General features: G+C 49.4%; 1 protein-coding gene across 1 annotated transcript in view; it reads right to left on the reverse strand.

Annotated features, from left to right (window-relative positions):
• LOC119967535 (adhesion G-protein coupled receptor F3-like) overlaps positions 1–25,369 on the reverse strand; it is a 103,577-nt gene that overhangs the window by 39,228 nt on the left and 38,980 nt on the right. Inside the window, exons 7-9 of the mRNA XM_038800216.1 lie at positions 10,800–10,958; positions 7,854–8,059; positions 3,455–3,634 (exon numbers count right to left, since the gene is read on the reverse strand). Coding sequence (XP_038656144.1) covers positions 3,455–3,634; positions 7,854–8,059; positions 10,800–10,958 — 545 coding nt within the window. The remainder of the gene's footprint in view (positions 1–3,454; positions 3,635–7,853; positions 8,060–10,799; positions 10,959–25,369) is intronic.

A 25,369-nucleotide genomic window follows, 5' to 3' on the forward strand; every position in this document is an offset into this window, starting at 1 on the left:
CATTAGCAAATTTCCCCCAGAATATTGGTACCCCTCTGGTCCAGGTGTAGACCATCTCATTTGTAGAGGTTCCACCTACCCCTGAATGAGCCCCAATTATGCAGGAATCTGAAACCCTCCCTCCTGCACCATCCCTGTAGCCATGTGTTCAACTGCTCTCTCTCCCTATTCCTCGTCTCGTCAGCACGTGGCACGGGTAACAACCCAGAGATAATAACTCTGTCCTGGATCTAAGTAACCAGGTTCTCATCTCCGTCATTTACTTTCCCTATCTCCCTAGCTGCCTCCCTCTTCCTAAGCTGCTGTGCAAGCATTCTGCTGGCCTTCTCTCCATGTTCGTAGATCCCTCCCCCTCGCCTTTCTCAGCTGCTCCACCACCCTCCCTGTGGTCAGCAAGCTAAACTCTGTCTGTAACCTCTGCCGTTCCCTTAAAAGCCCTGCCTCTGGGGTCTCTGCATACCTCTAATCATTCTGTAGTACCTCCTTTACCAGTCGTCCGTCTCTGCCATGTCCACCTTCTCCCTATGGGCCTTGATCGAAATCAGCTCCCCCCTGACCACCGCCTTCAGTGCATCCCAGATCACCACTGCTGAAATTTCCCCGGTGTCATTGACCTGCAGGTAGCTCTGAATACATTTCCTCAGCCGCTTGCACACCCCTTCATCGGCCAAAAGTCCCACACCCAACCTCCAGTGCGGGCGCTGGTTACTGTCTTTACTAACCTGTCGGCCAACTCAGTGCGGAGCATGGTCTGAGATTGTGATCCACAAGTACCCTGTGTCCACCACCCCAGCCAAAAAGGCTCTGCTCAAAATAAAGAAATCTCTCCGGGAGTACACTTTATGCACGTGTGAGTAGAAGGAGAACTTCTTCACCCTCGGTTGCCCAAACCTCCATGGATCCACACCCCCATCTGCTCCATAAATCCTCTTAATTCCTTTGCCATTGCTGGCACCCTGCCCGTTTTCGAGCTTGACCGGTCCAAGCCAAGGTTCATAACTGTGTTGAAGTCCCCTCCCATGACCAGCCTGTGCGAGTCCAGGTCTGGTATCTTCCCCAGCATCCTCTTTATAAACTCCACATCATCCCAATTTGGCGCATACACATTTACTAATACTACCTGCTCCTCTCTAGCTTCCCACTGACCATAATGTACCGACCTCCCACGTCCGAGACTATTCTACCCGCCTCAAACATCACCAGCTTATTGATCAGGGTTGCAACCCCTCTAGTCTTTGAATTTAATCCTGACTGAAAGACCAGCCTTTCCTCAGTCTAACCTGGTCCGTTACTCTAAAGTGCGTCTCCTACAACATTACCACGTCTGCCTTCAATCCCCTAAGCTGGGCGAACACACGTGCCCTTTTGACCGGCCCATTTAACCCTCGAACATTCCAGGTGATCAGCCTAGTTGGGGGCTCATTGGTCTCCCCACTCCGCTGATCAGCCATCCCCTTTTTTAGGTCTGCCTCCAGCCCGTGCTCTGCGCCTACACCGGTCCATCCCCAGGCAGCCCCCGCCCCCAAAAGGCATCACAAACATCTTTCATAAAACGCAAAACGGGAAACTTTTTACAAACATAGAGAAACAAAAATTCTCAGTCCTTCGCCAGCCCTTTCTTTTTCGCAAAGTCCAACGCGTCCTCAGGTGACTCAAACTGGAAGTGCTGATCCTCATGCGTGACCCAGAGACGGGCTGGGTATAACAGTCCAAACTTCACCTTTTTCTTGAAAAGGATCGACCTAATCTGACCTGCTCTCCTCCTGGCCACCTCTACACTCAGGTCCTGGTAAACCCGCAGGATGCAATTGTCCCATTTACAGCTCTGTGTCTGCTTGGCCCACTGTAGAATACGCTCCTTATCCGAGAACCGTGGGATCTCACCAGCATTGCCTTTGGGGGAGTCTCCCATATGCGGCTTCCTCGCGAGTGCTCTGTGAGCCCTATCCACCTCCAAGGGTCGGAAGAATGCCCCATCCCCCAGCAGCTCAAAAACATATCTGCGATGTATGCCCCAGCGTCCATTCCTTCGGACCCCTCCGGGAGCCCGACGATTCTTAGGTTCTGCAAGTGAGACCTATTTTCTAGGTCCTCCACCTTCTAATGGAGCTTCTTCTGCTGGCCTCTCATTATCCCCACCTCCAGCTCCACCGCAGTCTGATGTTCCTCCTGCTCAGCCAGCGCCTTCTCCACCTTCTGGATCGCCCAATCTTGGGCGTCCAATCTATGCTCCAACCATTCAATCAACTCTTTTATCGGGTCCCAGCAGTCCCGTTTCTGCGTCGCAAAGCCTTCCTGAATGATTTGTATCAGCTGCTCCATAGACTGCTGGGTCGACAAGCCCGAGGTCCGAACCTCCGCCATGCTGTCTTCTGTTGCAACTACAGCCCAAGCCTTCTCTGTCTTTTTGTTTCTGCCCTTACGAACACCTAGTCCTTCTCTCCATGCACCGAAGTGGGAATTCAGTATACAATTGCCTCTGTCTTCAATTTTACAGTTCAAGTCCGGTAGAAAATCAGGGGAAAAGTTCCAAAAGTCCGACCCGAGCGGGAGCCACCAAATGTGTGACTTACTCCTTCATAGCCGCCACCGGAAGCTTTCTATTGTGTGCACTATTGAAACATGTTACACCTGATACTCATGAGACCTCTGTCACATTAATTTTCACAGTGGGCGTGCCTGCACTCCCACCCTTGTTGCCCTCTGCTCTTCCTCCCCCCCAACCCCCGGACCCCCCGACCTGGCCCCGATGCAGCCCCCGACATGGAAGATTTCAGCCCCGTGACCAAGCCCAACCCACCTGCTGGGGTGTTCCCCACTGCCCTCTGAGCACTTGGGCAACAACACTGGTGGTGCCATTAAGCTGCATGTCCGTAAAAGGAAATGGGTACTCACCTCCTCAAGTCCCCATAGCAGCCATTGTGCTTGTTTCACGTTTTTGGAAAGGAGTACTAAACAACTCTGGCATGATTTCTCACTGGGGAGCCGGTTAGATCCCAGGAGGCCGTGAGATTTGAATTCAATCTCGCTAATGACATTAAAATTAATGCAAATTGCGGTTTATGAATTTCTCGCGAGTTCCGGAACTCGCCATTGGGAGCAGGCCGTCAGATAGCAAACTGGTTCGCACCCGTTGCGAATCTCAATTTTGGCCTTTTCCTCGATCTAACCGGATCACCCAGACCCCAGCCAGTGATAAGAAACAGAAAGATTTTACTAAGTTTGTTGGGGACCCTCAAGGCATACTGAACCAACGCTTTACCCTAGGATACAGATGAGCAATGACATGATAAGATAAAATTATACATCAAATATTGTTGGAACAATTATCTTAACTTCGGCATATTACTTAGAACCAATATCCTTTTAGTTCCTTCAACATTGTATCAAATGCAGGTTTCAATTGGCAGCTTATGAGCTTTGGTCTTCAGTAGAACAAAACAAAATAACTTACTGATATAACGGTGCTATTAAATGTAGATTGTGAATACTCTGCCGCTAATGTAAGTTTATCCAGAATGTGAGTTGAAGCAATAGCATCTGCAGTATCATTGCTCTGAAGGTGAATGTTAGTTAGATTTCTCAATATTTCCGGCAGCTTTTCAGATGTTGAACCACGTCCCTCCTTCAGTTCCTGAAAAACAGTACAAACCAATTAAAATAAAATTATTTCTAGACTACCTTCGATGGCCGACATCTAAGTTTAGGCCTTTTACAATGAAGATCTCTTATGGTGTTTCTCCTGGGGAGCGTTATAACAATAACACCGTTTATGTCATGTCAGAGACAATGTCAAAGCCACTGATTTGTGTTGGCTAATTAAATCAAATTCCATTTTTATTAAATTACAGTTTGTCTTGCTTTACCTTGCACTATGTGGCCATAGCTCTGCTCATTATTTTGTGAAAATTGTAAATTAGTAGCCCGCATTAATATACCAATTGTACTCTTGTGATGTTGCACATTTTGGATAGGCTGAATCTTGGGGTCCTATCAATATCAGGAATGGAAGTGGGTGGGACCTCAACATTTGCTGGCTTCCCTACCTCATTCTCAGCATAAGATGGGCAGGCAATTAAACTCATAAAGAACCCTGTTAACGGTAAATTTAGAAGACCAACTGGGATTTTCCAGTTAGCCCCCTGTTTCCCAACATAATATTTTGAGGTCAGCACGGTGGCACAGTGATTAGCACTGCTCCCTCACAGTGCCAGGGACCCGGGTTCAACTTCAACCTTGGGTGACTGTCTGTCCAGATTTTGCACATTTTTCCTGTGTCTGCGTGGGCTTCCTCCTCGTGCTCCGGTTTCCTCCCATGGTTCAACAATTAGGTGAATTGTCCAACGTTTAGGTGAGGCTATGGAGATAGGGAGGGTGAATGGGTCTAGGTAGGGTGCTCTTTCGGAGGGTCTGTGCAGGCTCAATGAGTCGAATGATGTCCTTCTGCACTATAGGGATTCTATGATAGCAGGATGGGGGGTGGGGGGTCGCTGCAGATCAACTGCCCAGAGGTAGACACCCAGCATCTGGCTGCTAACAGAGGTAACATAGAAGGCTGATGAGGGTAATTCTGTTGATGTGATGTACAAGAACTTCCAAAAGTCATTTGATAGGGTGCTGCACACTTGTGAACAAAGTTGGAGACCATGGAATAAAAGTGCCAGGAGCACCATGTTTAGTAAACAAAGAGCAGTGTTGAAAGATTTCAGCCTGGAGGAAATTTATTGTGGAGTTTCCCAGGAACGGTGATAGGAACCCTATTCTTCCTGATATACATTAATGTCCTAAACCTTAGTGTACAGGGCACAATTTTGAAATTTGCAGATGATACAAAACTTGGAAGTATTGTGACCATGGGGAGGGTAGTTCAAAAGGATATGAATAGGTTGGTGGAATGGGAGGACAAGTAGCTGATGAAATTTAATGCAGAGAAGTGCAAATTGATTGATTTTAGTAGGAAGGATGTGAAAGGCAATATAAAATAGCGTGCAATTCCAAATGGGGTGCAGAAGCCTAGGGACCTGGGTGCATATGTGCATAAACCATTGAAGGTGGCACGACAATTGAGAGTGCCGTTAATAAAGTACATGGCATCCTGGACTTCATTAATAGCGGCAGAGTACAAAAGCCAGGAAGTTATTTTAAAACTGTATAAACACTGGTTCAGCCTTGTAATAACACTTACGAGACCCACAGGGATACACCAATCGATCTCTCTGTGAGACTCATAGGCCGGGATTCTCCGATCTCGCTCCGGGTCGGAGAATCGCCGGGGGGGGGGGGGGGGGGGCGTGAATCCTGGCACGTCGCTCCAACGCTGGGGCGATAATTCTCCGCCGACCGGTCGGGGGCCGTTGAAAGCGGGCCCCAGCCGATACTCCACGCTCGACGGACCAAGTGCCCGCCGAGTTCCAGCGGCATCATTTGCGTATGATCCTACTCGGAGGGACCTTAGCGTTCTGCAACCATTTGGCGGACGGGCTCATTCCGGGGAGGCCTATGATCCTCCACGCTGGGCCCCTGTAGGGATCAGCCATATTACCCAAGGCCAGCGCGGAGACAGCTGTGGAGGGCATGCACACCCGCGCCAGCTGTGGCGCGCATATGCGGACTCGCGCCGGCTGTGGCCGGTCGGCTTCAAGCAGCACACAGCACTCCAGCAGCGTTCTAGCCCCCAAGGAAGGGTGAATGCCTTTGCCTGGAGGATGTTGACGCTGTATTCTAATGCCAGGATTTCAGACAATCCCAGCCATAGAATACGAGCTTCTCCGCTAGTGGGTGGAGGCCCGCCCAGCTGGAGCTTATTACCTTACTCTCTAAAAACTGGCTCGGCCTGGGAATGGCAACTCAGTTAGTCCCGACCAGGATCGTTTGTGTTCTATGCCACCATGGTGGCCGCATGCTAAAACTAAAATAAAACTCCAGTTAACTCACCTTCTCCATCTCCAGGATCTTTATCAGCCCTAGCTGGTGTATTGCGACCAGTTCTGGGCACCACACTTTATGAAAGACGTGAAGGCATTAGAGAGAGTGCAGAAAAGATTTAGAATAATTATTCCGCAGCTAAGGAACTTCAGTTACATAGAAAGATTTGAGAAATTGGGAGTATTCTCCTTGCAGAAGAGAACATTGAGAATTGATTTGATAGAGGTATCCAAAATCATCCAAGGTCTGGAGCAGATATGGGGGAACAGTCCCTGTTGGTGGAAGGATTGAGAACTTGAGGGCATTTTTAAGATAACTGGGGGGTTAAAAAAAGCAATGTGACATGAGGAAAAACTTTTTCATTCAGTGAGTGGTTAGGGTCTGGAATGCACTGCCTGAGAGTGTCATGGAGGATGGGTCAATTAAGGCTTTCAAAATGGAATTAGATTATTATCTGAAAAGGAAAGAATACAGAGCTTTGGGGATAAGGCAGAGGAGAGGCACTCGATCAATTGTTCCTTTGGAGTGCTAGGACAGATATTATGGGATGAATGGCCTTCTTCTATGCTGTAACCATTCTGGCTATGGGCGCTGGTTTAACAAGATAGTGAGAACAAAAATTGTTAAGCAAGGATGATAAGTGATATAGAACAAAGTTGGGTAAATGGAGTTGAGGTACAGAACAGCCATGATTGAATTGAATAGTAGAATGGGTAAGACAGTCTATTTCAGTATCTATAATTCCAGAAGCGGAAGAAATGAAAGGAATAGAAGATGGATTCAGTGATTGAGCTGGTGTTCAATCGGGAAGTTGTAGAAGACACGGTCATTTAGTATTTCACCATTCCTCCTCCTCTAAACCTTCTCCTTTCATTCCCTCCCCTTCTCACTCTCTACTCACATTCCTGTCACCCTCATCCTCTCTATCTTAACCCGTTCTTTTCTCCCTTTCTTATTGTTATGAACAATGTATAATTTTAAGTTGAAACTTATATATGTATAATATATATAAATATATTACTTGTATGTTAAGAAAGGTAAAATGGTTCAGATTCAATAACGTTTTGTTTATTAACCTTGGTACTTGGGTGTCGGGATAGACCTGTCACTGAAAGTTCAGGTCTTTTGGGTTGTTTATAAATATATAAGTATATGTGAGCTTTAACAAACACAAAGAAGTGAAAGAGTTGGATTAAAGGGGTGGAAGTTCAGTGGTCCAGGAAACAAATCAAAACCAGGCAGGAATGTTGGTGAACGTTGTGCTCAGGTTGAATAAACTAACTTCTTGAATAGTTTGGACACTTTGGACTTATCAGCCATCTCAGTATGCATTGAACTAAAGTGGGAGCATGTCCTCCTCGATTCCAAAGGATTGCTGAAGAAGAAGGATGTCTCGCCTACTGTCTATGAGTAATCTGATTTTAAATAGCTGAAAATGACCTTCATAGCAATAAAGAATCAATTTCTAGTTACATTGATGCACAAAAGTCATTTTCTTAGTAAGTTAAGTAAAATCTAAATGTTTTTAAAACATGTCAAAGGAAATGCTTACTTTTCAGAGCCTTCCGGATCCTGGAACCATGATGGCTGTGATCAGCGGGATGGGGGGTGGTGTTGGGATGTGGGCAAGAGCAGTTCAATGGCTGGATCTGGCGTTTTTTGTGTAGTCTTTTTTCGAACAATGAATAGATAACAGAAGCACAATTTGTGCCGAACATAATTTGAAATTACTCCATTTTTTTGTACTGGCCTGGCGGAATTCAGAGGAATTGCACCAAAGCAAAAATGCAATTTTCTGTCCAAGATCTGTGGAACTTGGGAGCAGACGTAGGACCAAGTTTAAAGTAAGAGATGCCATGAAGTAATTCATGCAGCAAGAGGTGAACAAGTAAATCACGGCGAGAGCATCACAATAAAAAACAAAATACCTTGGCTAAATTCAATAATGTCACAAGTTTTTTTCTTGTACAGTTGAAAAACACCTCGTCCCATTTACCATCCTTTTTACAAAGTCTTATTATTTTTCCAACTTTTTGATCTTCACACGATTTAGTGCTTTCTGCATACTGGCTAGCTTTGGTAGTTATCCAAGAATGACCCCGATACTGTTCCTTTTCGCATGATGTGTCATTATCTGAGCAAATATTTAGAAGAAAAAATAAACAACAATGAGTGATTACTGTTTAGTTCCTTTTCTACTATACACATTTTTCATATCTTTTATTTTCTCCCTTTTGCTCACCCAGAAATTGTGCTGTATGAATTCTGTTCCATAACAGGGCTTTGCCTAAGGCAGGGGTGGGCAAACTTTTCCGTGCAAGGGCCACATTCAGAAATTCACAATTTTAAAGGGCCGCATAGTATATTAAGTAAAATAATTAATATTTAAAATAGCCAAAATAAAAGGTTTTTAAAGAAAAAAAAGCAATTAATTTTTATTAATTAATATTTTAAAGTAGAAACTTCACATGAAACACATGTTGTGCCGAGCAATGATCACCCTACTCAAGTCAACGTATCCACCCTATACCAGTAACCCAACAGCCACCCCCCCCCCCGCCATTAACCTTAAATAAAAAAAATAAAAAAAAATTGTTTTAAATTTTTTTTTTAATGACTTGATCTTGGTGGGCCGCATAAAGACCTTTGGCGGGCCGCATGCGGCCCGCGGGCCGTAGTCTGCCCACCCCTGGCCTAAGGTGATCTTCTTGAACACCTCCTTGGTTAATTCTACATCCTCCCACTATGTGTTACTGTACGCCTAAACATCAATGTGTTGTATTATGCACCATTAATATTCTAGTATACTTGCTATTCATTAAAAAGAAAGAACGTCAACACACTTAACATGTGTACCAATATTACAATGTATATTTGCTTTATTCAGATCAAGTCCAAGGGTTTCCTCTGTCTTATAGAAAATAATAGGAAAGATATTATGGGCACAATTCAGTGACCGCGTTATGTCTGACCCGGATCCGGAAGCAAAGGGTGAATCGCACAAGAGCCCCAAATTGGGCTCTGGGCCGGGCGGTGGGCCAATCAAGAGTCACTCAACTCGCTCCTCCTGCTGTAATCTAACCTCGCCATCAGGCTCTTTTAAAACCCAGGCCGCCAAATTCACCCTGCGCCCTGAACTCAATGGCCACACCTGGCAGACCTTGCTAGGGCACCATTTAACACTAGTCCACACAAATGTGGACCAGGTGTAATGGCACCTCGGAGGACTCGCAGGCCATTGGAGATTCCCGGGTTGTCGGGGACAGGGCAGAATGGCACTCTGGTACTCCTCCGGCAACTGGGCACTTTGGCACTGCCAGCCTGGCATCCTAGAAGTGGTACCCAAGCACCTTGGCAGCACCAATCTGTTACTGCCAGGTTGGCACGGCCAGGCATCAGGCCTGGGGGGGGGGGGGGGGGGCTTTCCAATTGGAGGGGTGTGACTGGGGGTTCCCAGGAGCCTTGACAAGGTTGGAGGGTTAAGCGGGAGGGGTTGATATGAGCTATGGGATCTGGTATCTCATCACTCAAGCGCACCGAGGCCACAGACCCGCAACCCATATATGTCTTTCACTTTAATTTTCAAATGTGGCTGAAAATGAGCACACTATAGCCCAGTATAATGTCTCACATTAAAAATGTAAAAATATACAAAACTTGACAATTTAATAAGTAAGACACATCGACACATTGTGATCAAGTTGAGTCGAGTAATTCAATGTGATAAGAAATTCTAAACCAAGAAAACAATGTGATAATTAGTAACTATCTAATTTAGGCCCAAGCAAACTGGTGCTCAGCAAAAGGTTTGAGAACTCTTGGGCAGGATTCTCCTTTCCGGAGACTAAGTCCCCACGCTGGCGAGAAAACCGGCGCCAACCACTCCGGCTTCAACAGCCCCCGAAAGTGCAGAATTCTCCCCACTTCTGGGGGCGAGGTGGACGCCGGAGGGGTTGGTGCCGCCTAGCCGGCGCCGAAGGGACTGCGCAAGTTCACGCATGCGCCGAAGGGGCGGCATGATCTCGTGCATGCGCGGAACCGCCGGCGTGGTTCCGCACATACGCAGACCGGCCTGCGTATTTCGGCACCGAGGGTTGTCTTCTCCGCGTCGACCGTGACAGAGCCTACAGGGGCAGGCGCAGGAGAAAGAAGTGCCTGCACGACACAGGCCCGCCCACAGATCGGTGGGCCCAATCGCGGGCCAGGCCACCATGTGGCCCCCCCGGGGTCGGATCCCCCTGTGACCCCCCCCCTCCCCCACCCTGAGAACCGCCCTGTGTGGGACCATGCCTAACCCACACTGGTGGGACTGGCCAAAAATGGACCGCCCCTCGGCCCATCGGGGCCCGGAGAATTGCCGGAGGGGCCCCCCGACTGCTAACGGCCTCCGACTGGCGTGATGTGAACCCTGCCCCCACCTGAACACCGGCACCGGACAATACAGCAGCCGGTGTTGAGGCAGGATTTGCGCCAGCCCACGGGAATTCTCAGACCCGGCGGGGGGTCGGAGAATTCTGCTGCCTGTCTTCGCTCCCTCTCTTCCCCCCACCCTCGCCACCACCATCCCAGCTTCCCTGTCTCGACAACAGCACAACCCCTAATAAGGTGTTTGAGACAAGTCTTAGGGGCTAGTTTTGCACAGTGGGCTAAACAGCTGGCTTGTAATGCAGAACAAGGCCAGCAGAGTGCAGGTTCAATTCCTGTACTAGCCTCCCCAAACCGGCACCCGATTGTGGCGACTGGGGACTTTTCACAGTAACTTCATTGAAGCCTACTTGGGACAATAAGTGATTATTATTAAGTCTTGGGAAAACAGGAAGACAGACTGCCCTCATCTTTGGCAGCTGCACAGGATCAGAGTATGTTTGACTTACCATTGAGGACAGTAATAACTATAGCCACAGATGTGTTCTGCTTTTTTGGATTCACAAATGTGCATGTATAATTAGTCGAGTTGTTAAACATGTTACTTATTTTAAGTTTTGAGCACATGATGTCTTTGCCAGTTGGCACTGATGCATTGACATCTCTACCTGAAAATAAAAAAGAATAGACTTGCATTTATATAGTGTCTTTTATATCCTGAGGATATCTCAAAAAATGTTACAGCAAATCACATACATTTGAAATGTAGTCACATGAAGAATCACAACAGTCAATTTGTACATTATCAAGCTCTCAGCAGACAGAAATGCAATAATGATCACATCATCTTTTTTGTGATTTTGATTGAGGGATAAATATTGACAAGGAAACCAGAGATAACTGCCCTGTTCTAATTCAAAATAATGGCATCAGATCTTTTATATCCACTTTTGAAAACAGACAGAGCATTGATATAACATGTCATTTGGAAAATTGCCTTTCAGACACTGTCGGACCCTCTCGAAACTGCACTGAAATGTTCACTGAGAATTGAACCCACAAGCTGTGACAAAAGTGTTATCAATGGACCTATTGCAGATGGTCCAAATAAACGAAAATATAATTATTATCTTGCACTAGTGATACACCACTACTCAAATTAATAGTGTCACAGACAGATTTTAGATGCTTTATTTTATTGGCTCATGAACATTTTATTTATATGGGATAATGTGTATTTCCTACCCTTAGGATCGCTGAGTCAATTTGAGGATCCCAGCAGCAAGTTTATGTGTATTTAAAATGAAGAGGGTATTTTCATGTCTCACACTTCCCCTGGAGATTAATCAAAATGTATATTTCACTCACTTGTCTCACCTACATTGTCACATGGGTGGCACGGTAATGCAGTGGTTAGCACTGTTGCTTCACAGCGCCAGGGACCCAGGTTCAATTTACAGCTTGGGTCACTATCTGTGCGGGGTCTGCATGTTCTCGCCGTGTCTGCATGGGTTTCCTCTGGGTGCACCGGTTTCCTTCCACAAAGTCCTGAAATATGTGCTTGTGAGGTGAATTGGACATTCTGAATTCTTCCTCAGTGTACTCAAACAGGCGCTGGAATGTGACGACTAGGAGATTTTCACAGGAACTTCATTGCAATAAAGCCTAATTGTGACACTAATAAAGATTACTTGTACATAATATTGGATACAGGTGAAGATATTTCAGTGTAGGCCTTAGGTTTTATAGTTAAGTTGATGATTTGGCTGAATGAAATGTTACGATCCTAGTTGATGTTACAACTTGATGGGAGGGGACTTCCGCTGGCATAGGCTAGCAGGGCGACCGCAGCAAGAAGAGCTCCTGCCGCTGGCCACGATTTGCGGCGATTTTGGGGATTTCCCCGAGTCATCACTCACCCCCCGACTATCGTCGGCCTTTGGGGCCACCACGGGCAGCTAGCAGGGCCGGTTTAAAAGGTGAGGTGTCGAAGGTAGTTGTCTGGGAGGCCCTAAAGGCTGTGGTGAGGGGTGAGGTAATTTAGTTTAAGACCAGGGTGGATAAAGAGTAGAGGTTGGAGCAGCAGAGGGTAATAGATGTGATGTTGGAGGTAGATAGGAGTTATGCAGACAATGGGGACCCAGCGAAGCTGGAAAAGAGGAAGGAATTACAGGCGAGCTGCGACCGACTGTCCACCAGGAAGGCAGTGCGCTAACTGAGACAAGCAGGGGGTGCAGTTTATGAACATGGAGATAAGACAGGTATATTAGCAGGTCAGCTCTGGAGGGAAATTCTTCAGGTGAAGTACAGGGCAGTGAAGTTGGTGGTGGCGCCGGAGCTGATTAACAAGGTTTTTGAGGAGTTTTATGAGAAGTTGTACAGGTCAGAGCCACCCAGAGGAGACCGTGAGATGCAGGAATTTCTAGATGGGTTGGAGTACCCGAGGCTAGGGGAAGGGGACAGGGCTACATTAGAAGGAGCAATAGTGGAGCAGGAGATAAAGGATGCGATTGGGAGGATGCAGTCGGGGAAGGTGGCAGGGCCGGATGGGTTTCTGGTGGAATATTATTTAAAAATTCAAGGATAAGTTGGCATCCCTGATGGTGGGGATGTTTGAAGAGGCGATAGGGAAGGGGGTGTTGCCACAAACCTTGGGGCAGGCATCGATTTCACTGGTTGCTAAAAAAAGATAAGGACCCGACAGAGTGCGGGTCCTATAGGCCCACATCACTTCTGAACGTGGACCCAAAAGTATTGGCGAAGGTACTGGCGGGTAGGCTGGAGGAGTGCCTCCCGAAGGTGATAGGTGAGGATCAGACAGGGTTCGTGAGAGGGAGGCAGCTTTTTTTGAACATTAGAAGGGTTTTGAATGTCGTTATGGCACCGGCGGAAGGGAAAGAAACAGAGGTGGTTGTGGCATTGGACGCCGAGAAGGCGTTTGACCGGGTAGAATGGGGGTACTTGACGGCAGTTCTGGAGCGGTTTGGGATTGGACCAAGATTAGTGATCTGGGTAAAGCTATTATATAAGGAGCCGTAAGGCGAGTGTCCGCACAAATAACATCAGCTCGAGATACTTTTCTCTCCACCGTGGGACGAGACAGGGATGGCCTATGTCTCCCCCCACCTGCTGTTTGCACTCGCGGTTGAGCTGTTGGCTGTCGCATTAAGAAGTTCGGGAGCATGGAAAGGAATAGTGGGGGGGAGGATAGAGCATAGGGTGTCCTTATATGCCGACGACTTGCTGCTGTATGTGTCGGAACCAAGTGCGTCCATAGGAGGGATATTGGAGCTACTGCGAGTATATGGGTTTTCTTGGGGTACAAGCTGATCCTGGACAAGAATGAGTATTTTGTGGTGTCTCGGCCAGGGGGTTGGGGCATGGGTTGGGGGGGCTGCAATTCCGTAGGGCGGGGACTCACTTTAGGTATTTGGGGGTGCAGGTGGGGGGGGGGGGGGGGGGGGCTCCGCAGGTACAACATCACTAGTTTGGTGGGGAGAGTGAAAGCTGATCTGGCAAGGGGGGATGGTCTCCCTCTATCACTGACGGGTCGGGTACAGACGGTTAAAATGAATGTGTTGCCGCGGATTTCTGTTTATTTTTCAATGCTTACCGATTTTCCTGCCAAAGGCGTTTTTCAGGGCGATTGAGGGGAGGATTACCTCATTCATATGTAAGAAGTCTTACAACACCAGGTTAAAGTCCAACAGGTTTGTTTCAAACACTATCTTTCGGAGCATTGCTCCTTCCTCAGGTGAATCACCTGAGGAAGGAGCAGTTTTGTGAATCACCTGAGGAAGGAGGGGGGGTTGTGTATATTAAGGGTGACTATGGGTGACTATGACATTCACCTGAGGAAGGAGCAATGCTCCGAAAGCTAGTGTTTGAAACAAACCTGTTGGACTTTAACCTGGTGTTGTAAGACTTCTTACTGTGCTCACCCCAGTCCAATGCCGGCATCTCCACCTTATTCATATGGGGAGGGAAGGTGGCCAGAGTGAGAAAGGTGCTGCTACAGAAGGGAAGGCAGGCAGGGGGTTTGGGCCTCCCGAACCTGATGTACTACTACTGGGCAGTGAATGTGGAGAAGGTGCGGAGCTGGGTCAGAGGGGTTGATTCCCAGTGGGTCAGAATGGAGGAGAGTTTGTGCAGGGGGTTGGGACTGAAAGCACTAGCAACAGCGCTGCTCCCGATGGCTCCGGAGAAATACTCGGGGAGTCCGGTAATAATAGCTTCATTGAGAATTTGGAGGCAGTTTCGCCAACACTTCGGGTTGGGGGCAGGGTCAAGGGAAATGCCGATTGGGGGGAACCACAGATTTGATCCAGGGAAGTGGGATGGAAGTTTTCGGAAATGGGAAGAGAAGGGGATTAAGACACTAAAAGATTTGTTTCTTAGGGGCCGATTTGCAGGATTGAGGGAGCTGGAAGCGAAGTACGGGCTGGAGCAGGGAGAAATGTTTAGATACATGAAGGTTCGAGATTTTGTCAGGAAGGAGATACAGAGCTTCCCGGAGGAACCGGCCTCCACATTGCTGGAGGAGGTGCTGACGACAAGATGACTGGAGAAGGGGGTAGTGTCAGCATTGTACGGAGCTATTTTAGAAAAGGATAAGCACCACTGGAAGGGATCAAAGCAAAGTGGGAGGAAGAGTTGGGAGAGGATATGGAGGAGGGGTTCTGGTGTGAGGTGCTCCTGAGAGTAAATGCCTCCACCTCGTGTGCGAGATTGGTGCTGATACAGCTGAAGGTGGTATTCAGAGCACACCTCACGAGGGCGAGGATGAGCTGATTCTTTGAAGGAGTAGAAGATGGGTGTGAGCGTTGGGGGGGGGGGTGGGGGGGGGGGGGGGTGGGGGGGGGGGGGGGGGGGGTGGGGGGGGGGGGGGGGGGATAATCACGTTCATATGTTTTGGTCCTGTCCAAAGCTAGAGGAGTACTGGAAGGAGGCTTTTAGGGCAATTTCCAAGCTGGTGCACGTGAAGCTGGATCCGGGTCCCCGGGAGGCCAGGATTGGAAACGTGTGCGGAGGCAGATGTTGTAGTCTTCGCCTCACTGATCGCCCAAAGGCAGATCCTGCTGGGTTGGAGAGCAGCCTCTCCACCCTGTGCCCTGGCGTGGCGGGGGGACCTGTTGGAATACTTGACCCTTGACAAGGTTAAGTTTGAACTAAGGGGAAGGACGGAGGGGTTCTACAATTCATGGGCATCATTCATTATGCACTTTCAAGAACTGGATAACATTGAACATTAGTTGGGGGGGGTGGGTGGGAGGGTTGGGGGGGGGGGGGGTTGTGTATATTAAGGGTGACTATGGGTGACTATGACATTCACCTGAGGAAGGAGCAGTGCTCCGAAAGCTAGTGTTTGAAACAAACCTATTGGACTTTAACCTGGTGTTGTAAGACTTCTTACTGTGCTCACCCCAGTCCAACGCCGGCATCTCCACATTATGGGTAATCCCTGATTCTTTTTTGTCATTTGTTTATGTAACATGCGGGCTGATGTTTGGGGGTTGGTGGGAGGATGGGATCGTTGTTATTGTTCTGGGGATTGTTACTGATTATTGTTTATTGTTGGTGGGTGTAAACTTGGGAGAAAATGTGAAAAAAGAGGAGAACAAAAAATATTTAAAAAATAACTGGATGGGAAGAGCCCAGAATGGAACTCTGGCTGAAAGATCGAGGGAAGGACTCTGGGTGGTATTCTCCATTTTAGCGGCAGAGTATTGACGCCGTCGTAAACGGCGGAGTGTTTTACGACGGCGTCATCTGGCCACTAGGAGCAGCGATCCCTCAACCCACAGGGGGCCGAGCACGGCCGTGCGGCGAGTCCGCACATGCGCGCCATGGCTGGCACGGGTCCCGCGCATGCACGTGGGTTGCCGTCTCCGTGCCGGCCCACACGCAACTTGGCGAGGTAGGACCACACGTGAACAATGCCGGCGGCACTCAGCGGAACTCGGCGGAGAATAGCGGCCCGGCGTCAAGTGGCGTGGTGGAATTTGCCGGCCGATTCGCCGGCAACCAATCGGCCCAGCAATTCCCTGACCCAGCGCAAGACCATAGAATCCCGACCACTGTTTCTGAGACTAAGGGCCCAATTCTCGGGAATATTTTTGACGTGTAATCGTGAGCGGGAATTGCCGCGTGCTTACAGGCGCTCGGCCCAGCGAGGCCGGCAACACAATTCAACGTTAATCGGTCCATTTAACGAGGCCTCATTCGCTTCTCGCAACAAATGAAGGCTCGTCAGCTGATTTGCCGGCACCGCACTTGCCAGTGCCAAGGAAATGTTAGTGGTTCGGCATCTGGGGCACAATTGGGTGAGCACCACACTGCTGCTGATGCACAGCAGGTGGAGGCAGGAATCCCCAGGATAGACAGCAGTCAGAGGTCTGCTGGATCCCAGGACCCAGATGGGTCCCAACCTGATGCTGAGCCTGTGGAACAGAGTTACCCGGAGCTGATGGAGAGAGTGGGGCCGGGACGTTGAGAGGGAGATGTCAGCGACATTCCACCAGATCCGTCCCAGACATACTAACCTCGGAGTGCACTTTAGTGAAGAGGCTCTTGGGACCACTATCTGGGTCACACCATACAACTGATCCGGTACAGCAAGTGGAGGTAGGAACACCCAAGGGGTGGACAGTCGGTGGGCAGTCTGACCCCAGGGACTAGCTGTCGCCCAGACGGGTTTCGGGCTTCTGGAACGGACAGTCCCATCGATTGTGGAGATGCAGTCACAGAGCCAGGGACTACATGCGGGGTTGTCGACGAGCATCAGTTGGAGCAGTTGGAGGGGCCGAACCGCGTGCAGCAGCAGGAGGTAGTCACCGAACCGTGTCACCGAAGCCAACACCGCACGGATGGCATCCGGAGTGAAGGCACTGGATGCAACAGTTTTGGTTATGGATCAGCATGTCCAAGGGCTGGAGCAATCTGTGCAGGTGCTGGCTGAGGCACAGGGCATGGCTGCCACCTTTCAGGCAACTGTGTGCCAGAGCCTCCTGGAGACTGCAGAAGTGCTTCTGAGTGTGGTCCAGTCACAGCGGGCTATGGCTGGGAATGTTGGTGGCATTGTCCAGGCGCTGGCCAACGTGGCACAGACATAGAGGGAGGTGGCCGAGTCCCAGAGGGAGATGGCGCAGTCACTGACTGATGTGACACAAACCCAGAAAGTGGTGGCACAGTCTATTGGTGATGTGGTGCAGTCCCAGACGGAGATGGTCCACTCCCTGTGCTCCATGGCCGTGAGCATGCAGACCCTTATTAAAACCAGAGCGGGCTTCAAGGACTGGCAGCGCCAGATCGCGGGCGAGCATCAGGGGATAGCTCCGCTCGCACCCCCGTCCTATGGAGTTGCCCGTGGGCCATCGCGCACCCAGATGGAGGAGTAGATGATGGGGCCCATGCCGGTGACTCCCACAGGGAAGGTGCCAGAACACCGCAACACCTCGGACTCTCCTCCACTCCTGTCCCTGGTGCATCTGGTGGCCAGTGGGCAGAACAGGGTGGCACCACGGTACCTAGGATTTCTGAGCAGAGCAGGACACATCCCGGCTCGGGCACTCCATAAGGCGGCCGCCAATAGGGATCCCGGTCGCAGGAATCACAGCAGGCCGCCTCCACTCCTGCTGTACCATCTGGGGATCCACCTAAATGAAGCATTACAGCCCGTTAAGGCCAGAAAGTTAGAAACTAGTTAGGTTGGCCTGAGTGCAGGGCACAGTTTAGTTTTAGGGGGCTAATGCACAAATCTGTATACACATTGTTTTCCCACAGTTACAACCTGCCTCGGTGCTCTGTCAGATGGGTGTGAGGGGTGGGCCTGGACTAGGTTGGCCAGAGAGGAGGGGGGTGAATGGGCATACGTTGGGGATGGCCTGGGGCTCTCACCCTCCTCCCCCCCCCCCCCACCTGTCCTGACCGTCCCCTCCCTGCCACCGCAGGGGTCCGATGGGACAATGTGATGGAATGGCCAGCACTCATGCAGGGATCACACAATGTGAACAGTGTTTAGTGCTGCCATGGGCAAGGGTCAGACATTGTCGAACGATGTGGAGCACAAAGCTCATTGCAGAGCGGGTTGTCATCATCCTCTATCCCATGAACCAGACCCGTGGTGTAACTGCCAACCAAGGGCCCACACCCCGTAATGTGGCAGGTATGTATCACAGAGAGGGGGGGAGGAGGCCGCCCCAATGCGGGCGCGACCCTCCTCAGCATCATACTGGAGGGCCTCTCCATATCGATCCAGGCACCTGAACCGCATCTTCAGCAGGTTGAAGCACCACTCAATCACACTCCTGGTTGCTATATAGGCGTCGTTGTAGTGCGTCTCTGTGTTGGTCTGTGGCCTCCGGATAGGCATAATCAGCCATGACCGCAGAGGATAATCCCTGTCACCCTGGAGCCAACACTGGTCACATATCAGCTGCAGTTCATCGAGTGGAACCCCATTCGGTTTGTATACAGCGTCCGTTAGCTGCAGATGTCCTTAAGGAGACGTGCATCCCGTCGACCACCTCCTGGAACTGGGGCATCCCTTCGATGGCGGCAAACCCTGCTGCCCGGGCATCCTGGTGGGCTCCGTCCACATTGAAATGGATGGATTGATCCGCTTGGGCCTATAGGGCCTCCGTGACAGCACGGATGCACCTGTGCACCGAGATCTGTGAGATCCCGGACAGGACCCCATTCGGCGCCTGGAAGGATCCCGTGGCGCAAATGTTTAGACCGATCATCCCCTTGATGGCCACCAGGAGCGAGTGTCCTCCCCCGTAGCCCCGGAGTGCCAAGTGTGCCATGGTCTGGCAGTTATGTCACACTATATCCCCCTGCTCAGCCGGATTCTTTAATGGCATGCCTGGCCCGGCAGGTCCTCGATTGACAGGTACTGCCGGTGCACACAAAGCCTCATCTGGCACCTCCTTTGCACCTCCTTCTTGGCCTTTTGGGTAGCCAGCCTCCATCTGCTGCAGCTTCCTCCTCCTTCTCGAGCAGCTCCAGCTCGTACAGCCACTGGGCATCTCCCAGGGCTCTGGCGACTAGGAGGAAGACCATCATCCAATATCCATTGTCTATAGGATGTGAAAGGCTAAATGTTAGCATGGTGTGTAGCCCCAGGCCCAACCAGGTCCAATGGGCTACATGGTGGCCCTGGTTGGCACTGCGGTTCTGCTCTCACATCCCATCTCTGCACCCCGGTCCCATTGTTGCCCGGCACCGTGGGGCACAGTGGGGGCCTCTGATGTTGGCACCATCAGGGAACCATCAGCTGGTACTCCTCTTGCACTGCGGCCCCCAATGTCCCCATAAGGGCTACAGTGGATGTTGCCCTGGGTGGTCCGCAGGTGGGTGGCTGCCAGGTGGGGGGAGTACGGTGGAGGGTTGGGTCTGGGGTGGTGGGTTTGATGGCACCATATGGCGGTGTCACTCTGCAGAACCAGGGGCCGAGGTTGGGTGGTCAGTGGGGTGCGTAGCAAGGTGGCTGCTTGCAGGGCCGCGGCAATGCGGTCCGTGGACCTGGACACCGCCACAGCCTCGTTGGGGGGGGGGGTCACCCTGGCCACTCGACCTGTTCACCGTCACTCTCCCCCTCCCCTACCTCTGGCAGGGCCCTTCCACCACAGCCAGCCTGGCCAGTGTGTGGCTGACAGCCCAAAATCATGTCTCTCCATATCGTACCTCCTCTTTCTTTCCTTTACCAGCCATGAAGCTGGTTTCACAATTTCTAAAAGCACAAGGAGCACTGCAGTCGGGAACTCGGCCCATCAGCGGAGGTGAATGCCGCGGACCCGGAGAATACCGGTGATTACTGTACGTACATCTTCTGGAACGCCATTGATGCGCTATCAAGGTGACGGAGAGAATTGTGATTTGCCATCAAAATCGGTTGCCGCCACAATTTTGGAGTCGCATCCTATTCTCCGCCCAATCGCATTTTTGCGATTTGGTTGTCAGTCCAGGAAAATTTTATTTTTTTCATAATCAAACATGGAGGAACTGAGTTACAGGACTGCTAATTAGTCTTAAAAACATGAAAAAAACGTTTATTACATGAAAAATTTGCTAATTGTACAAGACTCTGTTACTCCCCCTTTAGCGTACCAATTACACAACGGTTTTAGGATTGAGCAGGCCCCAAATGTGGTCCACATACGTACCAACACCATAGGTAGGAAAAGGGATAGGATGTAAAGCAAGAATTCAGGGAGCTGGGTGGAAACTTAGAGCTAGAACAAACAGAGTTATTATCTTTGGGTTGTTACCCGTGCCACGTGCTAGCGAGAGGAATAGGGAGAGAGAGCAGTTGAACACGTGGCTGCAGGGATGGTGCAGGAGGGAGGATTTCAGATTCCTGGACCCAATTGGGGCTCATTCTGGGGTAGGTGGGACCTCTACAACCGGGATGGTCTACACCTGGACCAGAGGGGTACTAATATCCTGGGGGGGGGGAAATTGCTAATGCTCTTTGGGAGGGTTTAAACTAGTTCAGCAGGTGATTGGAAACCTGAATTGTAGCTCCAGTATACAGGAGGTTTAGAGTAATGAGGTCATGAGTAGGGTTTCAAGTTGCAGGAGTGTACCGGCAGGAAGGAAGGTGGTTTAAAGGTGTCTACTTCAATGCCAGGAGCATCCAGAATAAGGTGGGTGAACTTGCGGCATGGGTTGGTACCCGGGACTTCGATGTTGTGGCCATTTCAGAGACATGGATAGAGCAGGGACAGGAATGGTCGTTGCAGGTGCCGGGGTTTAGATATTTCAGTAAGCTCAGGGAAGGTGGTAAGAAAGGGGGAGGGGTGGCATTGTTAGTCAAAGACAGTATTACGGTGGCAGAAAGGACATTTGATGAGGACTCGTCTACTGAGGTAGTATGGGCTGAGGTTAGAACCAAGAAAGGAGAGGTCACCCTGTTAGGGTTTTTCATAGGCCTCAGAAAAGTTCCAGAGATGTAGAGGAAAGGATTGCAAAGATGATTCTTGATAGGAGCGAAAGTAACAAGGTACTTATTAGGGGGACTTAACTTTACAAATATGACTGGAACACTACATTTCGAGTACTTTAGATGGGTCTGTTTTTGTCCAATGGTGCAGGAGGGTTCCTGACGCAGTATGTAGATAGGCCACACGAGATGGCTGAGGCCGTATTGGATTTGGTACTGGGTAATGAACCAGGATAGGTGTTAGATTGGAGGTAGGTGAGCACTTTGGTGATAGTGACCACCAATTCGATTATGTTTACTTTAGTGATGGAAGGGATAGGTATACCCGCAGGCAAGAGTTATAGCTGGGGGAAAGGCAATTATGATGTGCGATGAGGCAAGACTTAGGATGCATCGGATGGAGATGAAAATTGCAGGGGATGGGCACAATGGAAATATGGAGCATGTTCAAGGAACAGCTACTGCATGTCCTTGATAAGTATGTACCTGTCAGGCAGGGAGGAAGTGTTCTGGGGAATAATTATTTTTTAAAAAGGGCAGCACGGTAGCATGGTGGTTAGCATAAATGCTTCACAGCTCCAGGGTCCCAGGTTCAGTTCCCGGCTGTCTGTGTGGAGTCTGCACGTCCTCCCCGTGTGTGCGTGGGTTTCCTCCGGGTGCTCCAGTTTCCTCCCCAGTCCAAAGATGTGCGGGTTAGGTGGATTGGCCATGCTAAATTGCCCGTAGTATCCTAAAAAGTAAGGTTAAGGGGGAAGTTGTTGGGTATAGGGTGGATACGTGGGTTTGAGTAGGGTGATCATGGCTCGGCACAACAGGGCCGAAGGGCCTGTTCTGTGCTGTACTGTTCTATAAGTGGCGAGCGAGGGAACCGTGGTTTACTAAAGCAGTTGAAACACTTGTCAAGGGAAGACGGAGGCTTATGTAAAGATGAGACGTGAAGGTTCAGTTAGGGCGCTCGAGAGTTACAAATTAGCTAGGAAGGATCTAAAGAGAGAGCTAAGAAGAGCCAGGAGGGGACATGAAAGTCTTTGGCAGGTAGGATCAAGGATAACCCTAAAGCTTTCTATAGATATGTCAGGAATAAAATGACTAGGGTAAGAGTAGGGACAGTCAAGGACAGTAGTGGGAAGTTGTGCATGGAGTCCGAGGAAATAGGACAGGTGCTAAATTAATATTTTTCGTCAGTATTCACACAGGAAAAAGACAATGCTGTCGAGGAGAATACTGAGATACAGGCTACTAGACTAGAAGGGCTTGAGGTTCATAAGGAGGAGGTGTTAGCGATTCTGGAAAGTGTTAAAATAGATAAGTCCCCTGGGCCGGATGGAATTTATCCTAGGATTCTCTGGGAAGCTAGGGAGGAGATTGCTGTGACTTTGGCTTTGATCTTTAAGCCATCTTTGTCTACAGGAATAGTGCCAGAAGACTGGAGGATAGCAAATGTTGTCCCCTTGTTCAAGAAATGGGGGTAGAGACAACCCCGGTAATCTAGGCCAGTGAGCCTCACTTCTGTTGTGTGCAAGATTTGGAAGGTTTATAAGAGATAGGATGTATAATCATCTGGAAAGGAATAATTTGATTAGGGATAGTCAACATGATTTTGTGAAGGGTAGGTCGTTGCCACACAAACCTTATTGAGGTCTTTGAGAAGGTGATCAAACTGGTGGTATGAGGGTTTAAAGCAGTTGATGTGGTGTATATGGATTTCAGTAAAGTGTTTGATAAGGTTCCCCACGGTAGGCTATTGCAGAAAATACAGAGGCATGGGATTCAGGGTGATTTAGCAATTTGGATCAGAAATTGGCTAGCTGGAAGAAGACAAGGGTGTGGTTGATGGGAAATGTTCAGACTGGAGTACAGTTACTAGTGGTGTACCACAAAGACCTGTTTTGGGGCCACTGCTGTTTGTCATTTTTATAAATTACCTGGAGGAGGCGTAGAAGGATGGGTGAGTAATTTGCAGATGACACTAATGTCGGTGGAGTTGTGGACAGTGCGGAAGGATGTTACAAATTACAGAGGGACACAGGTAAGCTGCAGAGCTGGGCTGAGAGGTGGCAAATGGAGTTTAATGCAGAAAAGTGTGAGGTGATTCATTTTGGAAGGAATAATAGAATGACAGAGTACTGGGCTAATAGTAAGATTCTTGGTAGTGTGGATGAGCAGAGAGATCTCGGTGTCCATGTACATAGATCCCTGAAAGTTGCCACCCAGGTTGAGAGGGTCGTTAAGAAGGCGTACGGTGTGTTAGCTTTTATTGGTAAAGGGATTGAGTTTCGGAGCCATGAGGTCATGTTGCAATTGTATAAAACTCTGGTGCGGCCGCATTTGGAGTATTGCGTGCAGTTCTGGTCGGCGCATTATAGGAAGGATGTGGAAGCATTGAAAAGAGTTCAGAGAGAGGAGATTTATCAGGATGTTGCCTGGTACGGAGGGAAGATCTTATGAGGAAATGCTGAGGGACTTAAGGCTGTTTTCGTTAGAGAGAAGAAGGTTAAGAGGTGACTTAATTGAGGCATACAAGATGATCAGAGGATTAGATAGGGTGGATAGTGAGAGCCTTTTTCCTCGGATGGTGATGTCTAGCACGAGGGGACATAGCTTTAAATTGATAGATCGATATAGGACAGATGTCAGAGGTAGGTTCTTTACTCAGAGAACAGTAAGGGCATGGAATGCCCTGCCTGCAACAGTAGTGGACTCACCAACACTAAGGGCATTCAATGGTCATTGGATAGACATATGGACGATAAGGGAACAGTGTAGATGGGTTTAGAGGGTTTCACAGGCCGGCGCAACATCGAGGGCTGAAGAGCCTGTACTTGCGCTGTAATGTTCTATGTTCTATGTTTTCGTCACTTGCCTGGATGAATGCAGCTCCAACAACACTCAAGACGTTTGACACAGTCAGGACATCCAAACCGTTTGATTGGCACCCCTTCCACAAACACTCCCTCGTCCACCGACGCACCGCAGCAGAAAAGTGTACCATCTACAAGATGCACTGCAGGAACTCACCAGGGTCCTTAGGCAGCACCTTCTAAACCAACGACCAATACTATCTAGAAGGATAAGGGCAGCAGATGCATGGGAACACCACCACTTTGAAGTTCCCCTCCAAGTCACTCACCATCATGAGTTGGAAATATATTGCCGTTCCTTCACTGTCACTGGGTCAAGATCCTAGAACTCCTTCCCAATAGCACTGTGGGTGTACCTACACTTGGTGAACTGCAACGGTTCAAGAAGGCAGCTGACCACCACCTTCTCAAGAGCAATTAGGGGCAGGAAACAAATGCTGGCCTAACCAGCGACGCTCACATCCCTTAAAAATGAAAAGTCGACCATAACCTGTAAAAGCATGGTCCACGGACTCCACCAGGTCGCAAAAAGGATAGCTATCTTGGGAGCCCATGAATCAATGCAACCAATGGTTGTTTGGAACTGCTGCATGCAACACCTTCATGGTAAGGGGGAGGACTCCTCTGTAGAGGGAACTCCACTCCGCAAATGACAAGGCACCCGCAGGTGTGACCAGTTGACAAGACGAGGGCAAGGACTTGAAGAGTGAGCAGCAGCCAGACGAGAAACCCTTCTGTGCAGGTGGTGAAAGGGCATAAGGATAGCCAGTATTGGGCTGTGGGATTCGGATCTCAAGAGAACGTTCAGGGCCAATGTGAAATTCCATCTGAATGGGGCTGCACTCGACAGGAGTTCACCCCACACTTGCACCTCTTCAAGACCACTCTCCAGTATACCCCCCAAAAGATTTTATGCATTGTTCTGCTGCACCCTCCATAACTTGGTGCTGCAACGGGGCGAGAAGCTGGGAAACGGGGCGGGCGATGATGACAGATCTTGCAGCAATCAAATGAGAGTTGGGAGGCACAGAGAGAGAGCAAAAACTGATATGGAATACATAACATAGGTGCTCACATACTACATAAATGCTCAAAATCTAAAAGTTCCTAATATCATCTGTGCCCATGCTGTGGTGCCATAATTTCTTAACCTGCCCAACCCAGCTACTACATCTTGATATCTCCCCAGGATCCAAGCTGAGGTGGAGGCCTGCTGCCTACCATGCTCTGTTGCCTGAGATGACTTTGATGGGCGTCCTCTGGAGGGCTGAGA

Source organism: Scyliorhinus canicula, chromosome 6, assembly GCF_902713615.1.
Source record: "Scyliorhinus canicula chromosome 6, sScyCan1.1, whole genome shotgun sequence".
Taxonomy (NCBI): domain Eukaryota; kingdom Metazoa; phylum Chordata; class Chondrichthyes; order Carcharhiniformes; family Scyliorhinidae; genus Scyliorhinus; species Scyliorhinus canicula.